This window comes from Pan paniscus, chromosome 13 (genome assembly GCF_029289425.2).
Source record: "Pan paniscus chromosome 13, NHGRI_mPanPan1-v2.0_pri, whole genome shotgun sequence".
Classification (NCBI taxonomy): Eukaryota; Metazoa; Chordata; class Mammalia; order Primates; family Hominidae; genus Pan; species Pan paniscus.
The window spans coordinates 41,596,406-41,616,772 of NC_073262.2; the positions used below are offsets into that span (position 1 = coordinate 41,596,406).

Sequence of the window (20,367 nt, forward strand, 5' to 3'; positions counted from 1 at the left end):
ACTGATTTTGTGAAATTATCAATAGTTTGGAATGTCATTTCTGGCTAGTACCAATAGAATAAAATCATGAGTATAAAGTAATTTAGAAAACTGCTAGGATTAAATATAGATATTCGGTCTCTGCTTCCCAGTCTGTGGCACAGAACTCCTAAAACCCTTGTAGATAGGGTACTAGGATAACCTTTTGTTCTAATATTTGGTCTTTGACTCCTGGTTTCTGACACAGAGATCCTAAAACCTTTCTTATTTTCTGAGTGATAACATCTGGCACAGAGCTCTTAAATCCCTTAGAATTTTCTGGGTGATAGGATCATCTTTTGTTCTATTTAGAAGACTGTGGGCTCCTGGATAGCCTCAGGATGGGCGCTGGTTGCCAGGGGAACCAAACATGTGATTAAAGGGTTGGAACTTTCAGCCCTACCTACCAAGCTCTGGTTGAGTTGACCACCAGTGGCCAATGATGTAATCAGTCATTCCTACCTAATACATCCTCCATAAAACCCAGGAGGACTGGGCTCAAGGGGCTTCCAGATAGCTGAACTCATGGAAGTTCCTGGAGGGCAGTGTGCCAGGAGAGAGCATAGAAGTTCTGAACCCCTTCTCCCATACCTCGTCCTATGCAGCTCTTCCATCTAGCTGTTTATCTGTATCATTTGTAATATCCTTAAAATAAATGGGTAAACCTAAGTAAAATGCTTCCTTGAGTTCTGTGAACTGCTGTAGCAAATTAATCAAGCTTGAGGATGTTGTGGTGGGAACCCTGATTTATAGCTGGCTGATCAGAATTATAGGTGGCAGCCCACTGTGGTACTTGTGATTGGTGTCTGAAGCCGGGGGCAGTCTTATGGGACTGAGCTCTCACCCTGAGGGATCTGATGCTATCTCCAGGTAGATCGTGTCAGAATTGAGTTAAATTATAAGACACCTAGCTGGTGTCTGCTGGAGAATTGTTTGGTTGACGTATAGGGAAAAATTCCCATTCATCTGCTGTCAGAAGCATCACATTGAGTGGTGTATGAGAGGAGAGGGAAAACAAAACAAAAACACTGTTGTCTGCCATCTTGTCATGACTACCTAATGTCTCTATGATCATCAAAACCTTTACAAGTAAAAGTTTTGGAAGACCAAGACCACTTATAGCCTAATCTCAGATTCTCTCATGAGCCTGGTTACATCCAGACAATTAATTCACTCTTTCACTTACTTAACACACCTTTGAGTGCTTGAGATGTTCCAAGGGCTGTGGTAGGTGTTGGAGGACACAGAAATGAAGGATGGCATACTCGAAAGAGTATGTGGCACATCCAAAGGGACCTGTTTGGGAAATAGCCAGACTCACAGGATTGGACCTGCAGAGCGTGATTGAGCAGCACAGGCTATGCTGGACCTCAGAGTGATGGAATACGGGGAGACACTTTCAGAGAATACCAGGGAGGGAGAGTATGATTTTAAAATGTGAAGTGCTGTAGGCACTGGTCATAAGATAAGGACCAAGCAAAATCCTGGGATTCCACCTTGCGGAGGCCATCATTTGCTCTAATGGGAAAGCTCCTCTAGAAAGTCTGCCTTAGAAGCCAGGTTGCAGCTGCATGAGGAGGCAATGGGAAAGAGGAATTCAAGATGGCTGATGCTAAGATGGCGGTGGGAGGATGGATCTGTTCAAGCTGGGACTCCTAAATTGATTTGCTTGTGGTGTTTAACATTTAAAAAAGTCTCCTCGGAAGAATTTATATTGGTACAGATGCCAGTTAATTATGAGACACCTTTCTATTTATTACCTTGTCTGTATAGTTCCCAAAGTGGGTATTTTCTTTGAGTTTTTTACATTCACCATGCAGGTATACCTTTTTATTAAGAGAAAAACTGATGCTCTCCCCCGCTTAAAAATTACTTTGTTGTGGTAGTTAGTCATTTCCTAATTGCAGATAGTTGTGTTGATTTGAACAGCTGGCCGCCTTGCTGGTGCTGCTTTGCCCAAAGGTGAATTGGGGATTCTATGTTACTAGTCACAAAATTGCTGGCAGGATTTCACAAGCTCTGCCATAAGTTATGCTGATTATAATACGAAGATTATTTGGAGGGATTTTTGGATCTCTGCAAGCTTTGATATACGATTTTATTTTAAACTCCACTTAATATGAATGATACTTAAGATCCTCACATCATTAGAATTCATTTATAATGGGCCTCTCTCAGAACTGACCTATTTCAGACAATAGGAGATTCACATTAAATGGGCTTATGCTACAAAGACATGCAATGTTCAGTGTATCCATAAACCTCTAATCACTTTAAATGTTTCATACTAATTGCCCTGAAACATGTGCATTAAAAGAAGTGAAAGGCAAACTTCCTGAAATATATCTCTAAAACGATTCTAATTTGCATAAGTTTTAGCCAGGGAACAGATGTCTTTTTAATGCTGTACCTTTGTAAAATTTTTAAAACATAAAATATGACTTGGTGTAACTTGGTGCCCCCCGCCTTCAGCCCCCTTAATCCTAACTTTGGTGAAATGCTTTTATCAGAACACTAACGAGGGCAAGTGGAAAGGGGGGTTCATTGTTTCAAACATGAGCCTAGCTTTAAAATAATATAAAGGAAATGGTTTCCTTGTGGTATTTCAGATCAAGCTGTCTAAAATTTATAATCAAATCTTCATGGACATTATTTTCTGGGACTGTGTTTTTCTATATAATATCCATTACTTTAAATTTTTATAATGAGCATATAGTTTTGTAAAACTATAGACAAAGAAAAAATATACTGAAGAAAATTAAATTAGCCCATAATATTACCATTTACTGCAGGATATTACTTTTAATCTTTCATATATATTTTCTAAATTGTGATAAGAGGGATTATGCAGTTTTTTATCCTTCTTTCACTTAGCATTACACTGTTTTCTACTTTATTATATATTCTTTACAAAGTTTAAGAATTGTATTTCTTCAGATGAAAAAAGCATGCTTTATTTTAATTATTTCTATAGTTTTGGAAAATAAGACATACCCAGTCTTTTCATATTGTCACAAATAATATTTCAATGAATATCATTTGCTTTCATCTGATTATTTCCTCAGGCTGATTTCTAGACAGGGAATTTCTAGATCAAAAGGGCACGGATGTCTTAAAATCACAACATGGATCACCAAATTGCTTTCCCCAATTGTACATACACAGGCAAAACACACCCTTATACTTAAGCATTTTTTATTATCAAGTCAAAAATAGAACAATAATTTCTTCCCCATATTCAAAGTGATTTATGCACCCTTCTATGAACAGTTCCCTCTTTCTTTCCCTCTTGTCCTCCTTCTGCCCATCACAAAAATAGATAATGTATATTCTACTTTTTCTTTCTGGGATTTTATGTTTGTTTTATAACTACTTTTTAAAACATCTTTTTGGGGGGGATGAACCTCCTTTGAAGCCTCTTTTTATATTGTGAATTCCATATTTTTTATTCTTTGCTCAGGTATTACATATGTGCATAGGTAATGCATAGTATATGTACATATACTTACCTGCACACAGACACCTTTTGGTTATACACATATGCATAAAAACATAAGTTTTTAATTAAAAGATGTAGGTCCTGTATTTTATGAATTCATGAATGCCTGAGAATGTCTTTCTGTTGCTTTGTTATATAGGAGCTACTTAATTGGGAATAATATTTATGGTTTGTCTATAAACTAATTTCAATGGGCATTTGGGGTGGCTGGAAGCTATGGAGCTATGTGGTTTTGCTCCTTGTTGAGCTACAAGCATTCAAACAAGTCCCCCTTTTTTTTCTTCACTATTTTTTCTCAACTCTTGTGCCAATAGATGTGTGGATTGTTTTCCGTTAACTCTACCTGGAAAGTGATGAGTCCTTTTGATGTACATAATCACGTCCTTATTTTTTCCCCTGTGCTGAAATATTTCTTTATCCCTTTGTTGTTTGCATTTCAAATCTTATCAAGTACTCAAATTCTATCATTGTTTGACAAACTGATATTTTCTGGCCTTTTTATCAATCACGTCTGCATTCATTTTCATCCTTATCCTTTATTTCTTAATTTAGTTACAGATTAAGTTTATCCTCCTTGGGACTGTATGTAAGTTTTCATTGTCAATTCTACTGTTTACTGTATCTAAGGTGGGTTTTGTAATTCTAACAGAAACCAGTAGAATAGGATGTTCATCAAGTTAGTAACAATAGTTTAATAGTATATTTGTGCTGAATGAGGTAGGAAGTTGCATGCTGAACAAAGCAAGGCTTGGGAAATTGATATTTTTCATAGATATGTGTTAGGAATAGTGAACACTGACATCAAGGGATATGTGGATATGGGTGTTTATTTTTTCTCCCTAGATGACAGCATGCTTACTCTTCACTAACTGAGTGATACGTATACTAATTGACTTACACTGTAGAAATAGGAGAAGAGGAGTATGTAAGTACCTGGCCTGGGTTGGGGAATTTGATTGTTTCCCAAATGAGATATTGAGAAATAGACTTTCATCTGTATGAACGATTCAGTACCAATACACCAAAACCTGTTGCCTGCTTTCTCTGAAGCACCATTTCATGGTAGGGAGAGTCACCTCATAATAAGAATCACAGGACAGCAATAAATAGATTTCCATTCTGCCTGTAAGGTGTATGTTGCCCTGAAATTCTTAGCTCACTCAGCCCTGTCTTTATTTTATGTCATTTTATTATCTTGGCTGCTCACCCTATTATCTTTTAAAATCTAATTCTGCTGTCTTTTCATCTCAACATTAAAAAAAAATCTTTCTTAACATGCGTCAGAGAGACCACATCTTTCTGGATACTAGTCAGCATGTCGGAGGCTCTTTCTAAAATGCTTACATCTTTCTTATGTAAATAATTTTCAGAGTCACACCCTCTTTTATGATTAAGGATCATGTTCTCTCTCTTGTCCTACAGTACTTGTTCATGGGTTCCATGTTGCATTTTTTCAGTTTACTCTGAAAAAATCTATCTGGACCTTTTCTTTCGCCTTTGCAGGCATGCTGGGATACTGAAGTCTCTGTACAATAACCTCCTGTATGTACTTGCTCCCAAAGCTGTTGCAGCCACTGTGCCAATAGCATTTTACTTATGGTGACCATAGTTTCCTCTTAACCACTGCCAGCCCCAGTGCTACCACCCTCCATTGTTTTCTTGGAGTTAATCTCCAAAGGGATCCACAAAATTCCCCCTAGGAGTAATCCTATTTTATAATCCTATGATAGTGTTTTCACATTAGGTAACTAACTTTTCCAGTTCAGGGTCCAGAAATGATACAGGTATGAAGGTACTTCCTATTTCAGGTTGAGCAAAAACAATTTCGCTTAACAACAAATGTATGTAAGATTCATGTCTCTTTTCCCAATCCATTTGTGTTAGCCTTATATTGAGGCAATACCTTAATAAATACGTAAAATATATTGAATGTTGGAAGTAAGAGTGCCATAGAGAAAAAATAAAGATGAAAAGAGGGATGAAGAATCAATAATCTTAGTTTCCCATTTTTAAGTGGTTTAAGATTTGTCATCATAGTTATTTATATGGAAAACAGGATAAAGCTAGTTTAAATGGAAGCAGCTAGTATTTTTATTTGAAATAGCTTTGAAATCACAAGCCAGTGACAACTACATTCAGATTAGAGATCAGTATTATCAATCTCTGCCTAACTGCCTATTCTAATATTTAGTGTGTATAACCTAAGAACTGTACACTTAAAAATCTTGAAGTTTGGCAAGAGAAGAGAAAACGAATAATACCTTCACCTTGTAAAGTGATCTTCCTTTTGAAAAGAGGTACATAATACTCTGAAAAAGGCCACGCTTCCTATTTGGCAGTCATGATGGTATGTATGTACTTAAACTTCTTGTTTAACACTTACAATGCCTCCATAAATGAAGCATTATTTATCCCTCTGAAGAAGATGAAGAAACTAAGGCTTAGAGAGATTTAATAATGTGACCAGGGGAACATAGCTAGTAAGTATGAAAACCAGGATTTGAACCTAAGTCTCTTTGATACTAAAGTCTCATTTGTCATCACTACACCTTTCAGCTTCAACCTCTGACTTGAGATAATCAGAATGAACAAAATGACAAGTCCAAGCTGCTTTCTAAGGCTTGCACATGATTTGGTCCTGCCTAACTCTCCAACTTCATTTTAGACTCAGTATCCCTGAGTCCCTGTTCCCAGCACCCACTGGCTTCCTTCTGTTCCTCCAACAGCACATTTCAGGACCTTTGCATATGGTGTTTTCTCTGCCTGTAGTGTCTGGCTCCCTTTTCTCTATATGGTTTCCTTCTCTTCCAAGTCTTAGCTCAAATATCACTTGCTTAGAGTTTTCTTCTGGAGTCTTCACGTGACAAAGCTGCTCCTCCCAAAGTCTTTCCTATCACCTGTTTACTTCATAGCACGTAACCAACATGAAACGAATCCGTTCACTTATTTAGTATATCCTCTTTGACAGACTGTAAGCTCCTTGAGGGCAGTGGCTTTCCCCCTCTTGGTGATTACTGTATCTGCAGCACTTAGAACAGCTCTTGGCATCTAACAGATGTTTAAAAATAGTTGTTAAATGAAGAAAAAATGAATAACTTTAAGATCTGTACATTTATTTCTACTTGGGTACAACGTATTTAGTTTTTCTTGGCTGAACATATTTGAGAATTCATGTATTTGATAGTGTCAAGTGTTCTAAATCATGGTTTAGCCTTGATCAGGACAGTTAAAAACGTAACCATGTATGTTGCAACTTCCTGCAGTAGCAGAGCTTTCTGCTTTGTTTTTAACATTCCCAGTGGTCTTCTTTAAATAACTATTGAGTAGTCACCTGAAAATAAATGTTTATTCAATAAGCATAAAACTTCTTAGCTAATTATCTATAACAGAATTACAGTATCTTAGAATCATAACAGTTTTTAGCTAGACAAGGACTCAGTATGCCCTCTAGTCTAACAAACATTTTGGGAAGGTAAAAAAGGCTTTTCAAGGCCGCATGGGTAGATCCAGGATCAAAAGAAATCAGGACTGGTCCCTTTCCATTATATGGGATCAACTCCTGTCTTTCTCCCAGCCCCTCACCTTATCATAGTGAATATTTCTATAAGAGCAGTATATTATGTATAGTATTTCATAAGAAGCCTATATTTCTGAAAGAAAAATGTCACTGTTAATCAAAGTTCCCAGTTTATTTCAAATCTATAGAAATGGAACTCTAGCTTTCTTGGGTGCCTTAACATTGAAATCGTTGCATACTGTTCCATCGATGGCTGCTATAATGTAGAAGCAGAGGCCTGCAGGGTAGACCTCTAAACAGAAAGGGAATAAAATACCAGATTCAGAGGAAAACAATACAAAAGAATTTGTATAGGTTGTATTTGCTCCAGGTTAGCAAAGGAAACACCATTGCATATGAGCCTCATATGCAGAAATCACAAATTAAAACCATTGTAATAACCTATGGATTTTTCTGCTTACTTCTCATGTAACACGTGAATTCTTTAATTTTTTTTCAGATACGTTTCAGGAAAATAGTTTGATTTAGAGAAATAAATTTGCATATACATTTCTATAGAGCAGAATACACCATACCTTTCAGGTCTTTTTAGAAGCCAAAGATTTATGTTTAAGAATAAAAAAAAAGCAAATACACTGTTTTGTGTGTATATATGGAGTTGAAGAAAAATGGACATGTCCATTAGTGTATACAAGTGCCCAATGAATATGGGTATATATTATATTTATATAAAACATTCTATATAGTTTGAAAACATTACTTTTGCTGGAACATGACTGTCATAAGACCAGTAAAATCAAGAACTGTTTTGTCTATTTTCTTTTTCTATAATTGGCAGAAATATTTATATACAGTAGAACACAGACTCCAGTTTAGATGACTATGAAATTTAGGCCTTTCTTCTGTGAATAAGAGGATTGTAATGCTGACTCAGTGTAATGACAGTTCTCTTCTGTGATTTGTTTACAAAACTATCATAGGACATGAAAAAATAGTATTTACATGTGATTGCAAGTCATAGAAGCAAGAGAATCCTAGAACCGGAAGGGAACTAGGGATAATGTTGTCAAAAATACTCCTTGTAGAGATAAGGTCAGGGTCTTAGGATGGTGGGGACTGTCGTAGTGAGTTTTCATCTGTCTTTGTCTGCTTGTGCAGGAATACATGGACTCCAATAAATACATTGAGCATCTGCTGACTCAGCTCGAGGAGCAACACAGGAGTCTCTGGAGGTGAGTTCAATTCATGTTCTTATTTGCTTGTTCAGGTAGCATCCTTTATAGCTTTGTTGATCTAAAATATTTCAGTTAGACTACAGAATATATACTAAGTCCTTGTCTGGCTAAAAACTGTTAGATTCTAAGAAACTATCATCTTGGAATGGCAAAATTGTAATGTGGAAACTAGAGCCCAAGTTATTTGTTCCTTGCTTGCTTCAAGATTTATTTAAGTTTTTCTCTAGTTAAAAAGTAGAACATTGCTGCTTCAAAGTCCTGCTTCTCTTCATATTAAAGGAGAATATTTTAATAATGCTGTTGTACAGCTATCCAATATTTAGTTTTTATTCTACATGGAGGGTTCTGACACTAGGTAAGGAAAATATCTGAGAATATTTCTGCATGCATATTGGAAATGGTAGATTAATATCACAGAAGTCATATTCCCAAGTTATTCATTCCTTGGGGCCTCTTAGGAATTGAGAGTGGCAAAGATGGTTGTAATATTATTATTTAGCTTTTTATGGCACATGCCGTTATGTTTTTTGTAGGTGCTACTATAGAACTTAAATTTCTTTTTTGAAATTCCTGTAGCTCTTACTTTTTGAAATAAATATGCTGGTGCTTAATTACGTGATGCCTCATATTGTACCGAAATTGTTTTATTAAGTACATTTGTCTCACCCACCCTCAGTAAGCCCCTAAAGTCATTGATTGATTGATTGATTGAGACAGAGATTTGCTCTTGTTGCCCAGGCTGGAGTGCAATGGCAGGAACTTGGCTCACTGCAACCTCCACCTCCCTGGTTCAAGCAGTTCTCCTGCCTCAGCCTCCCGTGTAGCTGGGATTACAGGTGCCTTCTGCCACACTCGGCTAATTTTTTTTTGTATTTTTAGTAGAGACAGTGTTTCACCATGTTGGCCAGGCTGGTCTCAAACTCCTGACCTCAGGTGATCCACCCGCCTCGGACTCCCAAAGTGCTGAGATTACAGGTGTGAGCCACCGGGCCCGGCCCCTTTATTTCTTTTCATCTCCTTGCGGCACGGGGAGAGTGCTCTCTCTGTACACAGAGATGGCAGGTAAATACTTACTAACTCTCTTGTTTTCTTGCTAGACCTCATCCAAATCCATCACCATGGGGCTCCTCACCAGGCCGGGTTGCCTCTTCTTGTTGCGCCACTGTAAAAATTCTAATAACCTCAAAATTTATCTTCTTTGAGGCGTTCTAGGTCTTGGGTAAAGTGCTATATGTTTTAATTTGTTATATTCTTATATTTGTTTTTATACTGGAAGACAGACCTCTGATTACAGTAATAGAGAATATTCTATTTCTATACATAGAAAAACTGCTGGTAGGATACAACAAAAATTCAGTGAAGTCTGTTTGACCCTAATGGACACACCAGTTAATTTTTATTTATTTATTTATTTATTTATTTATTTTTATTTTTTTTAATTATACTTTAAGTTCTAGGGTACATGTGCACAACGTTTGTTACTACATATGTATACATGCATCATGTTGCACACCAGTTAATTTTATGTAATTGATGCAATATTTGCTAGATTTGTCTTTGAGAACTATAACCTGATTCTGATAGTTTTATTTTGTGAACCAATGTATTAATTAAATCAGCAATAACATGTATGGTTGTATCCTTTTAATTATATCTTCCATAGATCTCTTGGAAAGTATATTTTTAAAACTGTATAACCGGTATAATGTTTTATTTCAACTATTTATACGGAATATTTTATTTTTCCCATCTTCCAAAAGAAAAATTTACAAAAAATAATGAATGCCATCTGATGAAAGAAATTTAGAGTTTAATTTGGTTAGTAAGTGTATCTTACACGCATTATTATAGATGAATAATGGTTTCATGGGCTCTTTGAACCAAAACAACCTGCATGGAAAGGGCTATTTTTCTTACTTTCTTGAGGTAGCTAATAAAAACCTAGGTCTTCTCAGATATGATTAAATTAAAATTCCATTTCAGGCATGGAGTTAACATAAAGTGAGAGCTTAGAATTTTGTGTACAGTTACTTCTATTTTCCTTCAGAAATGGAATTATTACTGCTGAGGAAGCAAAGCCTTATATATAGTGTCAGAGGATCTAATAAAAATGCTCCATTTAAATAACAATAGTAGGTAATACTGACACTTGGATAGTCAGAATAATTCCATTGAGAAGATGGAAATGGGTGGTATTGAAAGAAAATGAACCCCAATAATAGCAGATTTATATACTATTTATTGAATCATGAAATTACTTTTGATTATATTTTTGCCAACAGATCCTGACTTCACTGACTTAAAGTGACAGACTTTATGATGGTTGTTACAATTTCATAACAACAACTGTAGCCAAATTGTTTTTAGAGAAGAATATGTGAGTGACAGTAAACAGTGTAGGAAATCCTTTCTGGTTATGATTAAATTTTTAAGTGCTTGTTCATAAGTTAGAATAGAATCTGTGATATACAGGGGATCATGGGAATAGCATGTCATGTTCACAAGCACAACCAGATTGCCTGAAGTTAAACAAATGCTCCCATAAATCAGTATAGGCTCCTTCTCTGATTTTATATGCCTTTGATTTGTGGTTGCTACCATTGTCATGGAGTGGGCTATTTGTCATTGCTGCTAATGTTAACTGGTGGCCTTCCATTTATACTGGAGCTAACTTAGAGTCAAGTTCTGAATATCTAGATCTTCCAATAATAATTGTGGTCAGGATTAATTTATGGCTACCACCTTTGAGGACTAATCAGAAGCATGGTTGAAATAAGGCATACTCTTGTTGCCACTTGGTGAATAAGACTTGGATAAATAATATAGGACTAGGTGCAAAGATTAAAAAGTTTCCTTTCCTCCATGGAGGGGGCTGCTAGTCTTTAACCAACTTTAGTTGGTTCTTATAGCATAACCATCTGCTGTGACACAAAAATATATTGCAATAACACTCTTGAGATAACTGGTTATTTTGGGGTCCTGTCTAATATTCTGTTGAAATAGACCTATAATCTATCTCTGGGTTTTCAAGTTGCAAAGGAATTTATGGAGTTCATAAATAGCTGTCTAGCAATGAGCAGTCCTTTAAAAGCTCAATTGTCCTTTTGATAGCAACAAATCCTTTCTAAAGAGGAAATCTGAGAATTCATCTAAAGAAGAGAATGGAGTCAGAATCTAGAACTTAGTCTAAGACTTGAGCATAAGTCGGGGTGAGTTTAATCTGCTGTGTATCTCCCTGCTTGATTTAAAAAACACACATACACATACACACACACACACACACACACTGCGACAACCTGTATACTAGTTCAGGTTGAAACACAACCATAATTTCCTGTACTTCTATTTGTTCTAATGTGAAAAGTTAATATTAGGAGAAAAAGAATTTTTTTATATCATTTGTTGCTATTTCTGATTTGGCTAAATATATTTGTGACAAGAAACATAAGAAAAAAGTGCTGAAAATCTCTTTCCTAACAAGTGATAAAAAGGCTTTATCCATTTGCGGCCTCATATTAAGAGTTTAGAATAAACAGGTGGAAAATACAAATTGAATTTATGAATGCTTATGGCATTGAAATTACTTTCAAGCCACAAATGTACAATTATATATAAAAAAGTGAGAGCAGCATAATACTACACAATAGGAAGAAAACTGGACTGGAGGTTTTGGGGACTTGGACTCTTGTCTGGCCTGCATAAACTGGCTGCTAGATAACATCTCTGAAATGGAGTTTTCTTATCTGTGAAAAGAAGGTATTAATATAGCTAGTATTTAAGATTACTCAGCACTGAGATTATGAAATGGTGTCTGGAATATTATATTGCATTTATAAAACACATGTTTTTAAATAACACTTAAATATTATGCAATGATACAGCTACATAATACAAATGTCATAGAAAGCTTCAAAGAACCTATGAGTAGAAATGACTAATGGAACAATCTAACAACTTGCCAGTAGCTCAACTAGATAATGTCCAAGTATTCACTTAAGATATTCTTTCTTTTTGTGTTAATGGGAGACTGGAGTTTTACTACTACCCAAATCAGCCTCCTCCAAGATTCAGAGGTCAGAGTTTTTAAAAGATAGTTTGGCGGTGGGGGTGGGGATGTTAGAGAATGGGGAGTGCTGATTGGTTGTGTCGGGATGAAATCATAGGGAGTCGAAGCTGTCTTCTTGCGCCGAGTCAGTTCCTGGGTGGGGGCTGCAAGATCTGATGAGCCAGTTCACCTTTCTGGATGGTGCCAGTTGATCCATGAGAATGCAGGGTCTGAAAAACACCTCAAATACCAATCTTGGGTTTTACCATAATGATGTTACCCACAGGAGCAGCTGGGGATGTGAGGAATCTTGCGGCCTCTGGCTGCATGACTCCTGAGCCATAATTTCTAATCTTGTTGGCTAATTTGTTAGTGTTATAAGGGCAGTTGGTTTGGTCCCCAGGCAAGGAGGGGCTTGTTTCAGGAAAGGACTGTTAGCATCTTTATTTCAAATTTTCTTAAGTCAAATTGGTGACAGTTTTATCAAAAGCCTTAAGGTAATGAAGAATGAGTAATAGGTCTCCATGATCAAAATCAAATGACAAAATCTGAATGCAGAGTGCCAGCTACCAACCACAGATTCCAGATCACCTAAGCCTCATTTGAACAAGCTATATCTGCACTAGGGTTTCTCAACCAAGGCACTGTCGACATTTGGGGCCAGACAATTCTTCACTATAGGGGAGGATGTTTAGGATGATCCCTGGCTTTTATACCACCTGCCAGTAGTATCCCTCAGTTGTGACAACAAAAATGTCTCTGGGCATATTTCAAGGATTCCCTAAGGGACAAAGTCATCCCCTCTCCCAGTTGAGCATCAGTGGTCTAAATAATCTATGCAAGCATTTTCCTGAGTATATTCCAAGAAACACCAATACTCTGCATCACTATGTCATAGATATTTTAAGAAAAATGAGGGTACTCCATGGTCAAATAAATTTTTAAAATTTTAGGTAAAACCAAGCCTTAAACATTTTGTTTTTAATTGTAGAACTTCTCAGAGCCATTAATCCTGCTAACATGTGCTGCGTATATGCAAATATTGGATATAAAATTTCATTTTTTACTTTAAAAATAAAACTCCAAATCCTATCTGTCTTAGAGCATCTACTCTAAGGTTCAAGGAACATATCGAGGGAAGTGGTGATCTATCTAACTGCTATCCAAATATAGAATACATATGACTTGTACCACCTGCTTCACTGGTACTGGGCTGGGTGACTTAAGGGCATCTAGCAGTGAGTTGTTGGTAAAAGGGGAAAAGAGTCTGGGTTGTTGGTAAAAGGAGAAAGTCAACCTGTAGGAACCTCAATCCCAAGTTCCTCGCTAATTTCCTGAGGGGAAGTCAAAGCCTCAGTACAAACTTCCAAGAATCTAAACTACTGATTACAAACCATTTGCCCAAGTAAAAGACTTAACTCTTGCTTCCCAAGGCGGGGGAACTGATGGTTTCCTACATCACCAGGGGGAGTAAAAGACTAAATTTTAAAGCATGTATAGTCCCTAGTCAGAAGAAGATCCTCTAAGGCTCATCCCTTCTAGCAAAAAAAAAGATAATTACTTTTATATATCCAAGATTTTTAAAATGGAATTTTACCTTTCCTTTCTGGCTTGCATGTGATTCTTATTCTAAGAACAGAAATAGGAAAACATTGGGTAAAAACTTTGCTTTCATTCTCCTTATGATTCAAATATGTCTTAACTAAGTAGAGTGAACATTGAAATAAAATGATCCATGCTCAAAATGCTCATTCATGTTCTCCATAATTTTGATATATCTATACATTTTTAGCTAGAGGTTAATGGCCCTGGTCCCTCTAACGTTCCCTCCAGCTCTAAATTGAGAGAGAGAAATTGCTTGCTGCAAGGCCACACGTCATTATTCTATCCTTGAGGAAGAAATATTCTTTGCTAAAATGTTATCTAGAAATTATCTTGTAGTTGTAAAATACAGGTAAGAAGAAAAAGCTGACATGCTCTCTGAGAAGAGTCAGGCCCAGAGCCTCTTGAAGATGTACCTTCTGTGTATCCTGTATCTTAGAATCCTATCATCCAGGCATCTTAAGAATTAGCATGCCTCTATCCTCATGGGGTTAATTTATGTAGACTAAGGGGACGCCGAGTATTAAACAGGTTGCCTTCACTGTAATCATAGACCTCCACTGGGAGCTCTTAATTGGCAACAAGTAAAATTGCTCTGCATGAATTCTTAATGGTGGACACTGAATAAAATAAGAACTATGATTTGTTTTTTAAATCCCTCAAGAGGAAAAGAGGCTGTCTCTTGGGGAGAGAATGTGTAGCAAACAAAGAGAGAGCTCAGTGCTCTGTAATAGCAATAAAAGCTCTGAAAGCAAAACATCACGCTATGCCAACTCAATAACAGCACATGGTTTCCTGTTCTGCATCCCTGATTCACCCTGCTGAGGTCAAAGGAGACCAGGGCTAGCGTGCCTCACATTATCTTTCCCTGTTCTCAACCCTTGGGATGAATTTCTAAATCATAGCTGTATTCTCAGCCAAGTGCAGACCCCAGAGCCACCCTGGAAACCCATCAAATGTCACTCCCCAATTACCCACCAGGAGTTGTTTCAGAGATGCAGACAGTCCCAGACCCCTGCCAGGATAAGAGTCTGGCCTCTCAGCTATGCCCTCTGTCCAGCACAAGGGAGATGAAACCAGGGCTCTCGAAATTGGGTATTGCCACATGCTTCAATGGTTATGTTATTCCTGAACAGTCGTAGGGAGAGCTATGGGATAAGCTATCCACCAAAGGATACTTATTATAGACTGCTGGTCATACTTTAGAGAAGCAAGGGAGTGTTCAGGCTTCTTATAACCATGAAGCCCCTGATGATATAACATCACTGTCTTCCAAGAACCTTTCTTCCAGCAACAACAGGGTTTAGTAGAACTAAGTCCAGAAAGACATCTGGTTTGATTGAACCAGATCACCCAGAAGATCTCACCTTGCACCTTGGGATCGATCTTCATTATAGTTTACTTAGGTCACCTGTATGTGATATGCATGTGTCTAATTAGGGGGTGCCTAGAATTTGAATCCAGGTTTTCTGGGGCAAGGAGACACAAAAAGGGTCAGGGTAAAACTCTGCACTCACTTTCTATCTGTGATTTCCTGTTTCTTATCAAATCTGCCCACTGTTCTTTAATTCATCATAGAACATACATTTAGGTCCTAACCTTGGGAGTTTATCCCTTCCTCTTCACTCTAAACCTTGTTTGCAAGAAACATTTCACATTTATCAAGATTATTCCACTGGGGCATTGAGGGATGGAGGGGGTTCTATAAAACACATTTTAGGAGACTCTGTCCTGCAGAAGTCCGAAGAAGGCTTCCCAGAGGAGGTGGCATTTTGAACCAAGGCTTGATTAGGAGCAGAATTGGAGTGAGGGCTGATGAAGAGTCAGTAATGGAATACATTGAATTTGAATTGTCTTTAAGACTTTAAGCTCTAACAGTACAGAGGATGACGAGAAATTCAGGACTAGGATCTTTATAGTTAATAAATAAACCACTGTATAGATGGAGTCACTATTAACCAACAAAGATATAAAATTGATCCCTAATGTAACTGGGGAAATATTCGTACTTAAAAGATAGATTTACTGCCACCTCAAGAAGCTTGGATTTGAATAATACTGTACAAGTAGGCCCATACATGACTTAAAAACTCCACTTCTAGTTTAAACAGGTTTATATTCTTCAAGAAACACTCCAAAAGTACCAAAAAATATCCCAACATCAATACGATTTGGGGGTCACCCAGAGAAATTTACCACTATTTAATCTAAAGACATTTAGCTTAAAACACACTTTTGTTATTTTTAGATCCATGCTTATCTTAATATGACAGCCAGGAACCTATGTGATTTATTTATCTGAAATTAAAATAAAAGGCCTCAAGCAAAAGGCATTTTGTAGATTTATTTGGGGTAATAAAGATTACAAATATTCCCTACTAAGTTGAAAGAAGAAAAACTCCAGCAGACAACAGTGTAAATGGCCCCCTTGACATAAATGCATGTATTAAGGCTGAAGTGCACTCACAGTAAGAAGTGACAAAGTGCCTCTTTTTTTTTTTTTAAATCTAGAAGGAGAAATGAAATGGGTAATTTACCATGGCCTTCTATTTAATTTTAATTTTACTGGAAAAATTCACTAACTTGTTAGGGCATGAGCATACTTATGACTTATTTTTTAAAAAGGTACCATTAGGATATAACCCTGTATCTCTCTCCAAATGGGTAACTCTAGATTAAAAATAAGTCATTTGTTTGCTTACTACCTCTGTCCCCCAACCCCATCCCATTCTTCTTAATTTCTCCATATTCAGAGGCCTGAGAGGGAGTTCCATTACCCTACCTCCACTCTCCTTTCCAACCCTTGGGAGGGGTGTTTGGGCCTCTCCAAAAAGAAGAAATACAAAATGCATTTTTTCCTTCAAGGTTTTAACTATGGTACACTGTATAATTTTGTATTATAAATCAGACCTCATAAGTAATCCAAAGAGCTAAGGATGGCAAGGTTCCTTGAATCAAAGAATCAGGAATAGGTTAATGGAAATGAAAAGTCATTGGTAGAGCTGTGTTCTAAGCTATCTCAGGGCGGAGAACATGTGTGGGAACGCAAACGTCTTTTGGAGGGTGGGTGAATTTTGCCTTCTTTGGCTGGTTTCACAGCCCAGGGAAGCCTCTGGAGTTTGCCTCAGGGGTACCTGGCTTACTTGGTGTCCGGGCTTTGCCTTCTCTCGAACACTCAGTGATTAAATGTCATAGATGTATTTTCTGTGGCAATTATTCTAGACGTTCACCAGGTGTAAAAGCCTGAGAGAGAAAGTTAAAGGTACTGAAGCTCCCAGTGCGGTGCTACCACATGAATCACATTTTACCAATAGGGGAGATCTGTCACCTGGACCCTGGGTTGCTTTGGTTGCAGCCCTCTGCTCTCCTTTCCTCCCGCCCCATCTCCTGTTGACGAGGACAATGCTGCCTCTGCGATGCTTCAGCAAAATACCCCAAACATGTAACAGTGACTCTGTCCTTACCTCCAGGAGCCTCTAAACCAGTTCCCAGCATGTTGCTCTCAATCACACTGACTTGTTTGTCTAATTATCTCATGAGAGCATGTTTTGTATGTTTCACATCTTTGACCTGTAAGACCAAGTCTTCCCATTCCTCTATCTCTCATCATGCTTGGCATAAAACACGAAACTTCAAACATAAAGTTTCACCCATCTTGAAAGCATAGAGACAAAAATTGGGGATGTGTTTTGTGTAACTTTGTTCCTAAGTGACTTAGCACATTATGGATACTCCAAACACTTTTCTTGAGACTTTACAGGGACTGTTGATGATTCAAGAGGAGAAACTGTCCAAGCATGGTGGCTCACTCCTGTAATCACAGCACATGGGAGACAGAGGTGGGCAGTCTGCTTGAACCCAGGAGTTTAAGATCCTGTCTCTACAAAAAATTAGCTGGAAGTGGTGAGTGCTACTGGGTCTCAGCTACTCAGGAGGCTGAGGTGGGAGTATGGTTTGAGTCCAGGACTCTGAGGCTGCAGTGAGCTTTGTTCCTGCCACTGTACTCCAGCCTGGGTGACAGAGCAAGACCCTGTATCAAAAATAAACAACAACAACAACAACAAAAAAAAAAAAAAAGAAATTCTTGTGGCCTCATATGTTCATTAGGGATGAGACCACCTTTATCTGTAAGTCCATGCAAGAAAAAAAGTCAAGCAAGCATGGCAAAAAGTCATTTGTCTCAGTGGCTTAAAAATGTTAAAATGAGATACACAATTTCAAGATACTATTAGAAAGTTTAAAGATTGAAATGTTTAATCATAAAGTGTTTAACCAAAAAGCAAGAAGTTTTAGGGCTTGTCATTTCTGTGAGCATGTCACTGCATGTCATAGTAAAGGCTCTAACCAGTAGCAATAATAATCAAATGTATATTTGTATCTCATAATTTTATTCTGTTGATCTACCAATTATGATTTTGAGTTACAAACAACCTTATCAGTAGAAGCAATGAAAGGATATCTCATGATTTTGAAATAACACAATGAAGAGGCAATTTTAGATTTTTTAAAATTCATGATGAAAATCAAGGCCTAAAATATTGTGTGGTTTTTTTTTTTCCATTTGGATAAAGCAAATTAGAGAACAATTGTAGACATGTAGATCAAGCTACTTTTACAAACATAATCAGGGCTTAACCTACAAGGCTTGAAAGTGGTATTTACAGAGAAGGTATTGATAATTTTGGCAAGACCAACATACACTTGAATGCAGAATGGAGCTTATATGGTTTGGATTTGTGTCCCTGCCCAAATCTCATGTGGAATTATAATCCCCAGAATTGGAGGAGGGGCCCAGTGGGAGGTGACTGGATCATGAAGGTGAATTTCCCCCTTGCTGTTCTCATGATAGTGAGTGAGTTCTCATGAGATCTGGTGGTTGAAAAGTGTGTAGCACCTCCACCTTTGCTTGCTTCTTCCTCTGGCCATGTAAGATGTGCCTGCTTTGGCTTCCACCATGATTGCAAGTTTCCTGAGGCCTCCCCACCCATGCTTCCTATACAGCCTATGGAACTGTGAATCAATAAAATGTTTTTTTCTGTATAAATCACCCAGTCTCAAGTAGTTGTGCTGTGTTTGTTTGTTTGTTTGTTTTTATTTTTTTTGGAGACGGACTCTTGTTCTGTTGCCCAAGCTGGAGTGTAGTGGCACGATCTCGGCCCACTGCAACCTTCACCTCCTGGGTTCAAGCAATTTCCAGCTAATTTTTGTACTTTTAGTAGAGACAGGGTTCCACCATGTTGGCCATTCGGGTTTCAAACCCCTGACCTCAAGTGATCTGCCTGCCTCGGCCTCCCAAAGTGCTAGGATTACAGACATGAGCCACCTCGCCTGGCTTCAAGTAGTTTTTTTATGGCAATATGATAACAGACTAATATAGGAGCTTAGCACAAATAACAATGACCCGGGCTGCCAAACAGAGGGTGAATTTTCACAGGATTAGTAACAAGAAAGACAATGGAAAAAAAAGGCAAAAAGATGAAAAAGGGAAGAACCAACAGTAAAAATAAATTATGATTATTTTATTACCTAGCTCCTTTAAATAGCTTGACAGTAAGTGGCACATTTTTTCTCTTTATCCCTTAAAGTATTACTGATATACACTGTAATCCAGTTGGGGCTGGTATTTAATGGCACACCAGTACAATCAGAGGCTGTATTCTAACTGTTTGGTGATTTTGTCATACCATTGCTAAGTTTTAAAAATATCATCCCTGGTTCATCTTCTGCAATGTGGAGTTTAAGTCCTGACTCTGCTACTTACTCTGTGGTCTTGCAAAAGTCATTTAGGCTTTCTGGGCCTGAGTTTCCCATTGGTAATGAGAATGGTTTGGAAGAAATGACTTCGGCAGTTGTTTCTTAAGAGTTAAAAATCTATAATTTTTACCTGTCATCTAGGTAGGCCAGTTGAAGGGTTGAATGATGAAGATAGAAGAGAAGTGATAGATGCATAAAATGGTTGGAAGTGGCAGTTTCCCTCCTTGAAAGAAGGCAGATATTAATTCTTTTATGAACCTAGCTTTCTTTATGCACTAACTCTTGGACTGTCTCTTGGCACCAAACCTTCCCGAGGTAATGAAACAGCATGCTGGCGGACCCAGGGCACCAGAGCAAGGTCAGGGCTGTGACCACTTTCAAAAGATTTTCCAGGAAATTATTCTATTGAATAATGTTTAAGTTTCCACAGAAGCTATAAGCAGAGTGTGCTGCAAAAAAAAGTTAATTGTACAATATTAAAAACCAGAGCAGCAACTGTGAGGTTATGGTCCCTATTAAAGGAAATTGCATTGTCTGACGCTGTCTCTTCAATATTCTCTAGAAATTCAGACTCCCTGGCTAATTGAAAGCCAAATATGTATTTACCTGGATTTATTCAGTTATATTGGCAAATTGATTTTCTTGTTTCTCTGCTTTGGAGACAGAAATATGGATGGTATCAGTTGCAGAAGACCAC

At 37.6% G+C, this 20,367-nt stretch overlaps 1 protein-coding gene across 2 annotated transcripts in view; it reads left to right on the plus strand.

The window, feature by feature from the left end:
* NCKAP5 (NCK associated protein 5) overlaps positions 1–20,367 on the plus strand; it is a 1,001,373-nt gene that overhangs the window by 358,327 nt on the left and 622,679 nt on the right. For both annotated transcript variants that reach the window (XM_055108553.2, XM_055108550.2), the window contains exon 3: positions 8,193–8,266. In XM_055108553.2, coding sequence (XP_054964528.1) covers positions 8,193–8,266 — 74 coding nt within the window. The remainder of the gene's footprint in view (positions 1–8,192; positions 8,267–20,367) is intronic.